The sequence below is a fragment of the Pelmatolapia mariae genome, linkage group LG4, assembly GCF_036321145.2.
Source record: "Pelmatolapia mariae isolate MD_Pm_ZW linkage group LG4, Pm_UMD_F_2, whole genome shotgun sequence".
NCBI classification, from domain to species: Eukaryota; Metazoa; Chordata; class Actinopteri; order Cichliformes; family Cichlidae; genus Pelmatolapia; species Pelmatolapia mariae.
Window position 1 is genome coordinate 19,741,916 of NC_086230.1, and position 12,995 is coordinate 19,754,910.

General features: G+C 41.3%; 1 protein-coding gene across 8 annotated transcripts in view; it reads right to left on the reverse strand.

The window, feature by feature from the left end:
- Positions 1–12,995, reverse strand: part of cep112 (centrosomal protein 112) — a 124,647-nt gene that overhangs the window by 19,562 nt on the left and 92,090 nt on the right. For 7 of the 8 annotated variants that reach the window (XM_063471786.1, XM_063471785.1, XM_063471781.1 and 4 more), the window contains one exon: positions 10,061–10,210. In XM_063471786.1, coding sequence (XP_063327856.1) covers positions 10,061–10,210 — 150 coding nt within the window. Of the gene's footprint in view, positions 1–10,060; positions 10,211–12,995 lie in introns of those variants that run through there. The other variant, XR_010093813.1, reaches the window with a different exon arrangement.

The following is a 12,995-nucleotide window of genomic DNA, read 5'->3' on the forward strand; positions in this document are numbered from 1 at the left end:
GTGGTTTAGCAAGTCGACCAGGACAGCCCCACTGAAAGATAACACTGATATTGGTGTGAACTGACTTGCTTTCAGTGCTTTAATGCTTTTCAGTTCTTCTTCCCAGAGTTGATTTAGAAGTAAAGTGGGAAGATAGCGTGATGGCAGCAGTTGTGGAACAACTCCTGAGCAGTAAATCGAATGATTATCTTGCCCTTTTTTTTGTTTTTTGCACTATGCACGTCAGTTATGAGGGCGTCTTTCCTGGTACTGATGAAAATAGTAAGACAATTGCCACGCTAATGAAGACATGTTGCAACTCTCGGTCTTCCCGTCTCTTTCAGCTGCTGTGAGCTGCGGTAGAAACAGAATAGGAAACAACTATAAAACATGCACCATATGCCTGCTGTGTGTGTGTGTTTGTGTGTGGGCATTCGTGCGTTTGTTCTGCTTATCGAAAAGGACGCATATGAAGTGCATCCTAAAAACTCTTGACAACATCTTATGAAACATAGGTGGCTCTTTTGATTTAGGAGTAAATCCTCAGATTCTTACCAGGATTTTTTTTTAAAAAGAAGTTGCTACAAACAAAAAAGGGGCAAGATTATCTGATACACATCTATTTAATATCGTTTCACTGCACAGAATCAATCTGGTGTCCTGCTGATGGCTAACCACTGTACAGCACTGTAATTTACATAAAAAAAAAATCACTGGTTACAACAATAAATAATGTTGTGGCTATTAAAATAGTAAATCACCATTCTGTGAATGCCAAAAAATATCTTGCATTGAACTTACTGACAATTTTAGTGGTTTTCTGAACTATATCACTAACTCTTGTAGCTCTTATTAAGTGATATTATGCAATCTGTGACCTCAGCCAAGTTCTATGGTATCCTTCAAACTGAGGAGCCCAAGCCAAAGCGCAAAAGAGCTCTTGGTTTCTTTGTACATTGCATAAGGTTTGTGGTTTGGTGAGTAATTTCCATTTGTTGTCTGCAAATATGCTCTCTATGAGCTACTCTACTTCCCACGTTCCTTTATAGCATCCTGGAATGTTATCTTTCTTCTACTTCCACCTCCTCTGATATGTGGATCAAACGCTGCTGGGAATCGGCCCCACAGCCGGAAAAGTCATCAATCAGCCGACACAATGCACATGTGTGGAGCAAGCACGCACGCACACAAATGCATACAGGAAAGAGTGGGAAAGAAAAAAAGAGGGAGAGCAACCTTCGCTTTCACACGTGCTATAAATACAGTGTGTATACAGATCCAAGACTATAACTTTCTGGCTAACGCTGATGCTGACATAAAGGACAAACCGGAATTAGCTGGAAGTTGGAATGTGGGCTTACTTGACAGCACGGAGTTAAGATTTAAGAGAACAACAGCCATCGGTGGGGCACGAGTGCAAGAAGTGCCCCAGTGTGTTTGCTCCTATATTAAGAAATATACTTTTATTAGTGATGCTAACAAACACTCCCAGGAAGTGAGAAAGTCGTTGGAGGAAACCACAGATTTAAATAAAAGTGACTCAAAACAAAAAGCCACTGAAACAGAAACGTTATTGAATGCCTCTTTTAGCTCTCTCAGTGTCACAGTGTCATCATCACTACACCCTTTCAGTCTCTTCTCTAGTCTCATTTAGCCACTTGCTGGTGCTTCTTCAACATTTACAGGCGGAGTATTGACTGAGGTTTTTTTATGTTGTAGAATGAAACTGGAAAATGTCTAAAACACGTTAACCACAGATCTTATTTCAAGCATCTAACCAAAAAACCCACGTAAAAACAAAAACACCGACTTTGAAGCAAGAGAACAGGAAGTGGCACTCTGTGCTCACCATTCTCTCGTCTCTGTATTGCCAGTTGGTCAAAAGAAACGTAAACATCCCTACCAAAGCTGGCCAGTATCTGACCAGGCTCCACTGATGGCTGAGAGGAAGGTCGTGGACCAAGTCGAGGGCTGATAATGGATAACCACAGACCCTCCCTCATTGCTGTGTCATACCAAAGAGGGGTATGAGTCTCACATCTTTAAACCACAAGTTCAGATAAGTCCACAAATCACATAACATTTTCTGAGTTAACTCAATCTGTGGTTAGCATAAAAAGTTACATATATTTTGGCTAACTGGACCAATAAACCTAAACCTAGCTGAAAGTAAAGAGCAGTTTAGGAAAAGCTGCAGACTGCTGTTTTGATTTTCAGCAAGTAACATCAACCGTTTCAGATACCAAACACACAACACAAATGAAAACTGTATTCATGCCCACACACATACACACACAGAGGAAAGAGAAGAAGAAGAAAGAGAGGAAAAACACAGATGGTTAACAAACGTCAGCAAACAAATGTGCAGTTCAAGGTTGACACAAAGAACTCGGATCTGTTGAAGGACGTGGACGGACACAGAAACACGGGAGACAAATGGACACTCGCATACACACAGACACACACAAACACACACAACTACTGAAGCAACTCTTTGCCTCTGCTACAGAGAGTATCCAGCGCACCTGTTCTTGATCCACTGCTGCCATTCCTTCCCACAGGCAAAGTCATCCTTTCAACCCCCTCAGAAACTAATGCATATATAACTACAGAACTACAGACAAACTGCAGCTGCTACAACTAGCCTCCTTAATGTGTGCATGTTTGTATGGCTGTGTGTGCGTGTGTGCATGCACAGGATCCCTCATTATTATGCATGCACAAAAAACCCAGCGTCTAGATCACATGGACTACATCTACTGCAAATTTAACCAAGAAACACACTGTCTAATGCACAAAGAACAGTGCACCTCACATATTCACTCTCATCCTCAAACACTGTGAGACAATGGTCACTGTTGCATTATGTAATGTGTCTCCTGTCACTTCACCCAGAGGACACTACAACAGGACCTTCTCTTTGACTCGCACTAGAAGCTACTGCTGGAAGAGCCTGGATCAAAGGTGTGTATCCCTGTCTTCAGTGTGTGTGTGTGTGTGTGTGTGTGTGTGTGTCTGAAAACACTGAGTATATGTGGGTGTATGTTAGAGAATGCAATACTATTGGAAGATGTACTGTAGAGACAAGGGCACTAACTCAAAGCTGTGTTTGTGGGAGAGTTTGAGGGAGGGAAAGACACAGATAAAGACTTAGTGAGAAGAAAATGGGAGAAAGAGAGTGTATGTAGGTCCACGAACACCAAGTTACAGAGGTGTGTGTGTGTGTGTGCATGCATTTCGGGGGACGTGCGTGGCAACATTCGGCAGGCAGAAAGACAGGAAGCACTGCTGTGGGGAGCAGGAACAGCGGTGCTGATCAAAGCCCAGGCGGGTGACACTATGGGCGGAGTGCCATTGTTTATTCACCAGCCACCTCTCCCTTTTGGCAGGGCAAGGTGAGCATGTGTGCTTGTGTATGTGTGTGTGTAGAGACAGAGTTTGAGACAGAAAGAGTTCGAAAGATACAGAGTTGGGAAGATAGGCTCTGAGAGAGGGTAGAGACAAGCCGTGTGTATGTGTGTGAATGTGTGTGTGTGTCTTTGTACCTTTTTTCTTGGCAAGCTAATGTGGGCTTCAGTTCTGTCAGATTTGGCAGCTGCACATTTCAGGCAAGTGCACATGCACACTCATAAATACGGTCTGACACACACATGAACACACAGACCAAAAAGAAAAGAAAAGAAAAGACACTACCTGCAAACATGGCCACATAGACACACATCATGTGGTCAAAGAATCCAGATAACCTCACTATTAAACACATTTACCTCTAATCGCTATGCATCAGAAACGGAAAAATCCACACAAATATGCAGACACTTAATAACAAAACCACAAGAAGAGAAGCAGTTGGCATCAGGAAGTGAATAATCCTCTAAACAAACCACTAGCTATGTGTCACGGTGCTCCAGTGGCCAATATCACCTTTAACTGCTATAAATAGACAGGACGCATGAAAACAAACAGAGAGCATTGTATTGCTTTCACCTTGCACAGTCCTTTGACACCAGCCAGGTTCCAGTGCACCCAAAGAGCCTTGCCAACTGTTATGAGATAATTGGCACTCTAAAATTAACTGGATTAGGAATGGTGAGTCACCACCATAGACTGTATATAATAGATGGCTTCTGGCCTGAAAAGTGAAGTCAACAACATAAATCTGTATTTCTCCTTTTGGCCATAAGCGGGCGACTCCAATGGTTGCAAAAGAAGTCCAATTATACAGGAGTCTTTGGGAAAATGACTCATGAATTAATTGATATATAAATAAATAGTCTCCATATTAGTCTTAATAGTTAATTTTGCAGATTAGCGTTAAAAAAAGAACTATAAAATCTGGCATGTTTTATGGTGGGCTGACATCGTGATTAGTAGGATGCCACTGTATGGGTGTATGGTGTTCAAAGGCCAATATACCGAGCTGAAGGCTTCCACATGGGGCTTCACAGTGCCAAACTCCCTTAAATTTAAGTCTAGAGTAATTTACCACACTTTAATGTGACTACACTGTATATGGGATATTACTCATAAAAAATGACATTAGGGAGAAAGGTGAAGGTACCATTTATGACACTCGAGCTTTCTAATGAATGCGCTTCTGTTTATTCTGCTCATTCGATTTGCATATTTTGCAAAAATTGAGTTTGAGCCAAAAAAGAAAATATTAAATAAAACAACAAGCTAAAAGTAGGTTCAGTTCAGCAGATTTAGAGGCTGAATCTGCTCATTATCCTGGACCAGGGCCCCGTCTGCAACTGTTTGCAACACACACTTCAACATTTAACCTATTTGCGACTCAAGCAAAAATGTGCCTGGGAAAGCAAACTAAGGGCCCCGTCTGCAACAACATGGCAAGCAGACAGACACTAAAGCTCGCCCTATGTACATACGCACACATAGCACGCTCCCACGCACACACCGCACGGATACGCTACTCCACCTAAACGTCATGTGTACGAAAAAAGGAAGATAATGAGCATACTTAACTGTACTGCCGCTGTTCTAAAAAAAGGGTTTATGAGATACAAAGGTCTCTGCAGTTAACACCCACATTTAAGCAGTCCAAGTACAGTAGAGCCACAGAGGGAGCTAAATTCAGGCTAGAAACGGCAGAATGGGGCTGGCGAGGAAAAGAAAAAAGAAAAAGGGACATCTGATCTGGTGCAGCATGCATTCAGAACAACTGTTTTGGGATTATCCCAATTCAAATGCACGGCTAACTTTGATGTTATTTTCTTCCCCTCCCATTGTCTGAAGCCCCTCGCTCTCTTCATAATCCGAGCCCTTTGAAGTGAGCAGCGTGGAAACAATGTCAGCAGGCGACACACTCCCTCCGATGGCCCACTGACAGCTCTCCACCATCTCCTTCTTTTTTTTTCTCCCCTGCTCTTTCCTCCTTTCGTCTCAATCCTCACACGTCTTCCGTCGTTTCCCTTTCTTCTCCTTCACTGTATGGGATCTCAACCTTCTCTTTCAAGATCACAACAAATCTTTGTTTTACGTCTTTACTTTCTCTCAGTTTATTTGATGTTTGTCTAATCTTACTTTCCTCTCCCCCGTTCACTTCTCCCCCTCACGTCTGGCCTTTAATAAGCAATTCAACCATTAATTAGAGCCTCGTTAGCAGGTGGTTAATACAGGGGGATCATAATAATGAGCGTACAGATAATGGAAACAGAAAGCTGCCGTCTTCTCCAAACACAGATGCTAAGGCCCGTGTCTTGTAAAACAGCACACAATGGGGCAGTCGGCACGTGCGTGTTACTGTGTCATGTTGCACTTAGATTACAACAAAAGCACGATGTGATCTACAAGTGTTGCATGCGACAGTGCGACACAGACAGTAACCAATTTATTAATCAACATGTCACCATTTATGTGAGCGTTTGGCCAGTAATTTAATCACATAAGAATGCTTCTACAGTTCTGATGTTTAATTCAGACACTGAGCGAACACTGTGGAAATGTATCCAATGTCTCAAATATTTTTTAAATCAAATACCTTTTAAGACTGAAATGATTTCCACAGCAGAAGAACCAGCCATCAATTTTTGCAATGTTTCCTGATTTATCTCTGCCAGAAGTGAATGTCTTTATGATGCAAGCCAGATCTGAGTCTGTTTGACTTATAGGAGTGGTGCTGACTTACTGAGACTCACTGAATACTTGAAGGTTTTGATATGTGTCTGCATCCGCAAGTCTGCTAGGGTCTGAATGATGGAAATTTCGTCATTAGACGATGAGCAGAAGAGTCCATGTTGATAAAAACTCTTTGTGATGGCAAGGACTCGTCCACAGAGACTAAGTTACAATGTAGTAAGTGTCCATGTGCCCTTCAGAGGAAGCATAACAGGAAGTACTACTCGGGTGTCCCTGTGCCTGTCTGCAAGAGTATACTATAAGGCTTTAATGAACAGAGTTAACTGTACAGTAGCTGATAATATGCTAGCAGCAGACCTCTACTGACGTCATATGTTTTGTTTTGCTAATGCCAGTGCTTTATCAATCCCCTTTGGGGTTGCAAAGAAGGGCATCCGGTGCATTAGTCTACCAAAGCAAGCATGTGGAGCTACCTGTTGTGGTGACCCCTTGTGGCAAGGGAGGAGCTGAAAGTCACTTTTTGAATGTCAGCACTTTACCAATTTCACACAGGCCTCAACAGCTAAAACATTTTCCTGCACATCTCATTTCCTGCCAATTCTCGCCATATGTCCTTACACTTGCCCCATGATGACATGAAACATTGGTAGTGGTACTGAACTTGTTGTAGGGTCGAAAACATGACTTGTTGTTTAGAAGGAGAGAAACTTTCTGGATATTCACAGACACTGTCACCCAGCACAGTGAATGATGAACTTTCCCTGAATGTGATTTGAAAGTTTCTTTTTCATTCAAATGTTGCAGTTAAAAATTCCAGGGACGTAAACTCGTGTAATGCTTGCTAATTTGGAGTTGTATGGCGATGCCAGTGATGTTCTTTGGAGTCAGCACTTAATACACTGGATGACATTTTAATATTATTATCATTACTACTGATATTAGGCACTTCCACAGGTCTCTTTGCTGTTTTATCATTAAGTCCTAACTAATCTAGTACACGGCTGGGATTGTATAAAGTTATGAATAACACCTGCAATTATATTTCAATAACTGATGTTACCAATTAGACATTTTAATACATAAAGCCCTGATATTTCCATTTGTGATCTGTGTAAAGTATAATTGCAATTCATCTGATAATGACATTTTTAATGGCCCAAATGGGCCCCAAATGGGGCTGCATGGCGTCAACGCGTTAGCGCGGTAAGCTCGTTAAAGCGTTAGCGCCGTCCAGTCCCTCGCTAACGGAGATTTGCCACGTTAATGCGGTTATGGCGTTAACGTCATTTTGACAAGATTAATGCTGACAGCACTAGTAATTTAATAAATAATCCAGCAGTAAGAAGTCGCTCATTCAGGTGCACAGAGATTTTGTGTCACCTGTTTGTAAAATTTAAATAGTTTTATTAAAAAAAAAAGGTACTTTTAAAAGTTCTTTTTAAGGATCAGTGGGAACATTGGTTATGAAAACTTTCAGTAAGCAAGACTCAAGACAGTATCAAATTCATTTGAATAAATGTTGAGTGTCAGTGAATGTTGAGTCGTTAGGTCAGTTTCTACTGTACTTCTTAATGCTGTCACATTAAAAAAAAACTTCCTGAAGTTTTATTGTATCATTTTAAGAATGAGTGTAAGGGAAGTAAAGATATATCAGTCCAGACAGAATCTAAACAGGGCTTTGCTGATGTATCTGGACTCAAAGGACTACAGCGAGCCTCTACTGTTAATCACATATGGATAAAAATGACAACACAATAATTGAGTGTGGGGTCCGGACTAGTAATTTCATAGAAAACAGGTTGCTTTTGTGCACGTCTGAGCGAGGAGGGCCTGGGATTCCAGGGCCTGGAAGGAGAAGAGCTCTGAAGAGAGGCTCACGGACCTGCCTCTTTACTATATGAGACAGCTCTAGCCACAAACAGACAAGGTTGTGTTTGGAAATATGTCCTGATCCCAGACACAACAAGTCTTTTTAAAGTGAGCCACACCCAGTCAACTGCTACTTCAACTGTACTCCATTCAGCTTCTGGGAAGAAGAGGAATACAAGAAGCCGATTCCAAAAAAGAAATCCACATGGATCAGGGAAAAGGATTAACAAAACAAATACTGCTATATTTTTTTTTAAATGGTAGACACCATAGTGTGACAAGTTATTGCTTTAGTATTCCTATTATTACAGTATCTTGGTTTTTTTCCAGTAATCTCTCTCTCTCTCTTTTTTTTTTTTTTATAAAACATTACATTTTTTACAGAGGCAAAAGAGAAAAAAATGTTGTAAAATGTTAAAAGAAATGAGCCAAAGTGTAAAGTTTAACAGTAAAAGAGATTGCCAGAAATGATAAAGAGGGGCTATGACTTAAGACGTTGGGTGAAAAAGAGAGATTTATAAGATTCAGCCAGACACAGAGCACACAAGCCACTTAAAGTCACTATGGAGTTTGCAGCGAGCCATAAAAATGACAGAGCACATGCATACAAACAGGCAGTGTGCTTTAACTAAAGAAAAGCGACCCGTGTCTACTCTATAAAAGTGAAATCCAGACGAGGCTTTTTTAGAGCACGACGTTTACTGACATACCCCCAGTTCTGCTGGTCTAAAGATACTTTGAACCAATCACTGCAGAGACCACTGAGAAGAGGAACTGTGTGACTGCTGGGACTTTATCCTCCTCTCTTAATAATGCATTATCAGGGATTGTAACATCTAGTCATTTTACTGAATCAGAATGAACTATTAAAGTGGCAGGCACTTTGGACAGAAGCTCCCGTATTTTTTGTTAGTGGTAACCTCCATCATAGTTATTAGTGTATTTACATTTACCGACATAAAAAGTAAGTTCAGGTTTTTGTGAGGGTTCGGTTACTCAAAATGCTTCTCCTGCCAAGCATCCTCATACAGCACAAGCCATTTGTGGTAGGATAAAAAACACATATGTGAAGTGCTTCTTTCTCTGTGTTTTCAGCCATATCACTGCTATGTTTGTCTTTAAATATCAAAAACTACATTCTGGCTTACACAAGCAGTACATAACTGCAGCTGCTACTTTCTCTTGTGAGCTTTCTTGCCAGTTGTCAAGTTGGGCCCCAGTCACACAGACCTGGAGGCCAGTCAATGGCAATGGCAACCACTTGTTGCTGGAGAGAACATAGGTATTCCCAGATCGGTTGGTGAGTGGTCGCTTGCTGTTACTAAGTGAAATAGGTCTCAAAGAAATATACAAGAACGTCCTTGCCTGGTTGCCTATTGATTGTGTTGAAGACACCAACTTGTTTGCAAACACTTGCAAACTGCTTGTTGAAGCAGTAGTGAAACTGTGAACAGTGAGGCACAAACTTTCAGAAACTACCCACCAACTAACTAACCTCAGCTCTCTCTTTTCCACAGATAGTAAAAGTGTCTGTATCACTGCAAATGTTGCACCAATCTGCTTGTCAATTTCCTGTTCCACTGTCTAATCTTGGTAAGCAAGTCTATAAGACACTTGAACTCAACTCATTCCCAACTCAAAGTGGGCAATCCACTCGTTTCTATTTGAGAACTCTGGCATTTGTTATTGAGGTGGTAATTCTCATGCAAACCACTTTCTACTCTCTCATTTTTTTTAAATTATAACGCTCATTCGATTAAGTAAAATGAAAGCAGTGTTTCTCAAGCTCTTTCGTCTCTATACAACAATACGGGGACTCATCATATCTGGTGTGTTCAAATTTAAACTCCCAACCCCAACAACTGTCACAAGAGTCGTAACTCTCTGATATGGAACCTCCACTGCACTATACCACTGAAAGCTTTAATAATACAGAGTAGTGCTGGACCACACACCTAATAAATGGACACAAATGATTAAAGATGCTTATAATGAGACTTGTAGAGAAGGGGCATGTGCCACCTTGCATACTCTGATCATAGAATGTGAAGAAATACCTGTTGCTCAGTGCTGAGCGATGTAATTATTAAAGTGTGTGGTTTCCAACACTGACCTTGTGGGCCTGATCGGCACGGTGGGTTATTGTCTTTCTTTCCTCTTCCCAGCGAGCATTGGCCTCTTTTAGCTGCTTCTCCATTGCCGTCTGCAGACGTATCGCCTCCTCCTTTGAGTCACATACAGACGTCTGTAGCTCTGCAATTAGCTGTGGGCAAGAAAAGTCAGGTTTTTTGACTGATCCTCAAGTGTGTGCAGGATTGACAGAAACTTAACAGAAGTGGCAGTGACTAAATAAGATCATAACTTGGCCTGCTTGCACTTGGGAACCATTTTTTTTTCCTAGTGCAAAGTTAACTTGGAAGTTATATGTATTTCTATGCTTATGTTTGAAACAAGCGACATAGTAAAGCGATCAAAGAGAGAAAAGCCTGTTGCCAGAAGCAAAATGCAAAATACGTTCACTTAACAAAATGCTGTTCTGATTTGTTTCATTTCACTGGGCTTGCAAAAAAAGACTAGTATCAGATGGAAAATGCATTTTGCATTTGCCATGGCTTGGGAAGGCAGTAACAATCACCTTGAAAGACCGCTTTTCCCAGAGTCTCATGTCTTCTTTTTTGTTTTTTGAGACGAGACAGAAGACACAAAGAAGAGAGAGAGAGAGAGCGAGCAAGCGCGAGAGTGAGAAAGAGAAGAGGGAGTTAAAAAGAAATAGACAGGAAGGAAAAAACAACTTCCTTTTTGAAGAGCAGAGTGACTTTGTGTTGGTGAACTTGCGGTGCACACCAAGATGAAAAGGAAGTGTCTTGGCTTTGAAAACCTCCAGTCAAAATTAACATTCTATTTAAGCCACTGTCAGAGAAAGGCAAAGGAAAGATGAGAGAGTAAGAAAAAAAGAGAGAGAAAGAGAGAGGGAAGGGAGAAAGAGAAAGAGGTGAGGAGGAGGAAGGAGGGTATTGCTGCTGCTGCTGCTTTGGGCTAGACAGATAATTGTTTACCATGTTCAAACTCTGGAGGACTAGCCCCGCTGGAATCTGCACATTGTGTGGGAGTATGGGAGCTAAAGCGGCGCGGGTCGACCACAGACAGAAAGAGACGGCAAGGGCGAAGGGGGGTGGAGGGGTGCTAGGGAGATTAGGCTTATTTAGTCAGTGGGACAGCCACATGAAAGCAACAAATGACACATCATTATGTGAACATCATTTCTGGTCATAATAATTATTTTGCAATATGGATTCCCTGCATTTGCTGGTCTTCAGCCTCCGGGGCAGTGGCGGCACTCCAAACTAGTAAACTCAGCTGTCTGTCTTGTTACTCCTGTATATATATTTTTATACATGCACACACGCACGCACGCACGCACTCACACACACACACACACGCACGCACGCACACACCATAGCACCTTTTTCACTCTCTGATAGGCAGCCAGGCCTTTTTAAGTCTATAATTGGTCTGGTGAGACTTGCCTATTTTCCCAGCCTGCTAGCATCTCTGTTTAGGGCTAAAGGCAGGCTTGCCTCCCCATGAACCTGAAGTATGAAAAAAAGAAAGGAGGACAGAAACGAGTGTGTCTGGTGTTTACCCACCTGTTTGTAAACAGGTGGGTAAACAGGCTACCAGAGGAGAAAGGCTGCTCTGTAATGATACATGAAAAGAACACAAACACTTGTAAGTGCGAAAACCTGGTGGCTGATGCTTAATTTGAGTTGCCCGTTTCCTCTGATAATGATTCCAGTGATTTGACCCCCCCAGCAAAAAAACAGTGTAAACGATAGAACATTTCACTTATTGCCTCTTTGTCTGGTAACATTTCTGCCATAACTGCAGACGTTCTCCAACAAAGTGTAGCTGTGTTAGCCCCATAAAGCCTGAAATATGAAACAATTGCCAGAAAATTCTTAAATTTCATATATGACTTTTAATTTTGCTACATTTTCTTAAAAAGTTGCTTAAAAATGCATGGTGTAATTTATTCATCACAATGATGATGTAAAAGTCTCAGAAGCTCCCAAAAAACTACCAAATATGACATAGAAAAGGAAGACACAGAGATTCTGGGTACATCGGATTCTCAGGAGGTCAGTGGGGCAGTTTGAACTTTCATTTGCATAGTTAGGTTCACATCTGAGGAGGCAGAGAAATGATCTCAGACCCGGAGCCGTGTCTAGCTGTGTGTCTGAGGTTAAATACTATTATTTTTCTATTTGTATATTCAGTACTGTGTTTTGAGCTACGAGTGCACTTGTGGCCAAATGCATTGGTCTGATTGGTCAGAACTGTTTATTCAGAAAAATCAAGCTTGGTCCAACGAAATAAATTCCGCAATTTAATCAAGTGAAATCATGAGATCTGTGTGTGAACAGCTGCATTAAGAATAGGTGAGTGCAAAAAATATTTTCAATGCACATAATATTTGCATGAATTTGTGTCTTCAGATCTGTGTGGCAGTGCAAAGTGTGGAACCTCTGTGGTATCTTTTATCCCAAGACATCAGGCACGCTGCACTTAATGTTTCTGCACAACTAAAAGTGGTATTACAAGATTTCCACATAAAATGTATTCCTTAGTATTTTCCTTTAAGATCCATTTATCTTTACAGCTTATAGGTTCATTTGACAAAAGCTGACTGACTTTTTGGGAACTTTCCAGAATGCACAGCTCCACGTTTGGTGAAAACCAAACACGGCATATCAGCTGTATCAACACCTCCTACCAAAAGCCAGCACGGTGGCGGCAGGGTTATGATTTGGGTTCTATAGCATATTAAATATTACTTAAAGTTCATGACAGTACAGTGAGCAGAAGACCGAACAAATATGGAAGCTTGGAAGGGTTTCAAAGAGAAAGTTTATTCTCGTTGAAAAAGAACATGGCAGCACAGTAAGGGTGGGCGATTGGAAAAATATATCGACTATCGATCATTTTTACACGGGCCATTTATTTATTTGCCCATGAGTACGTTTGCTAATAATGATGGAGCTAATAGA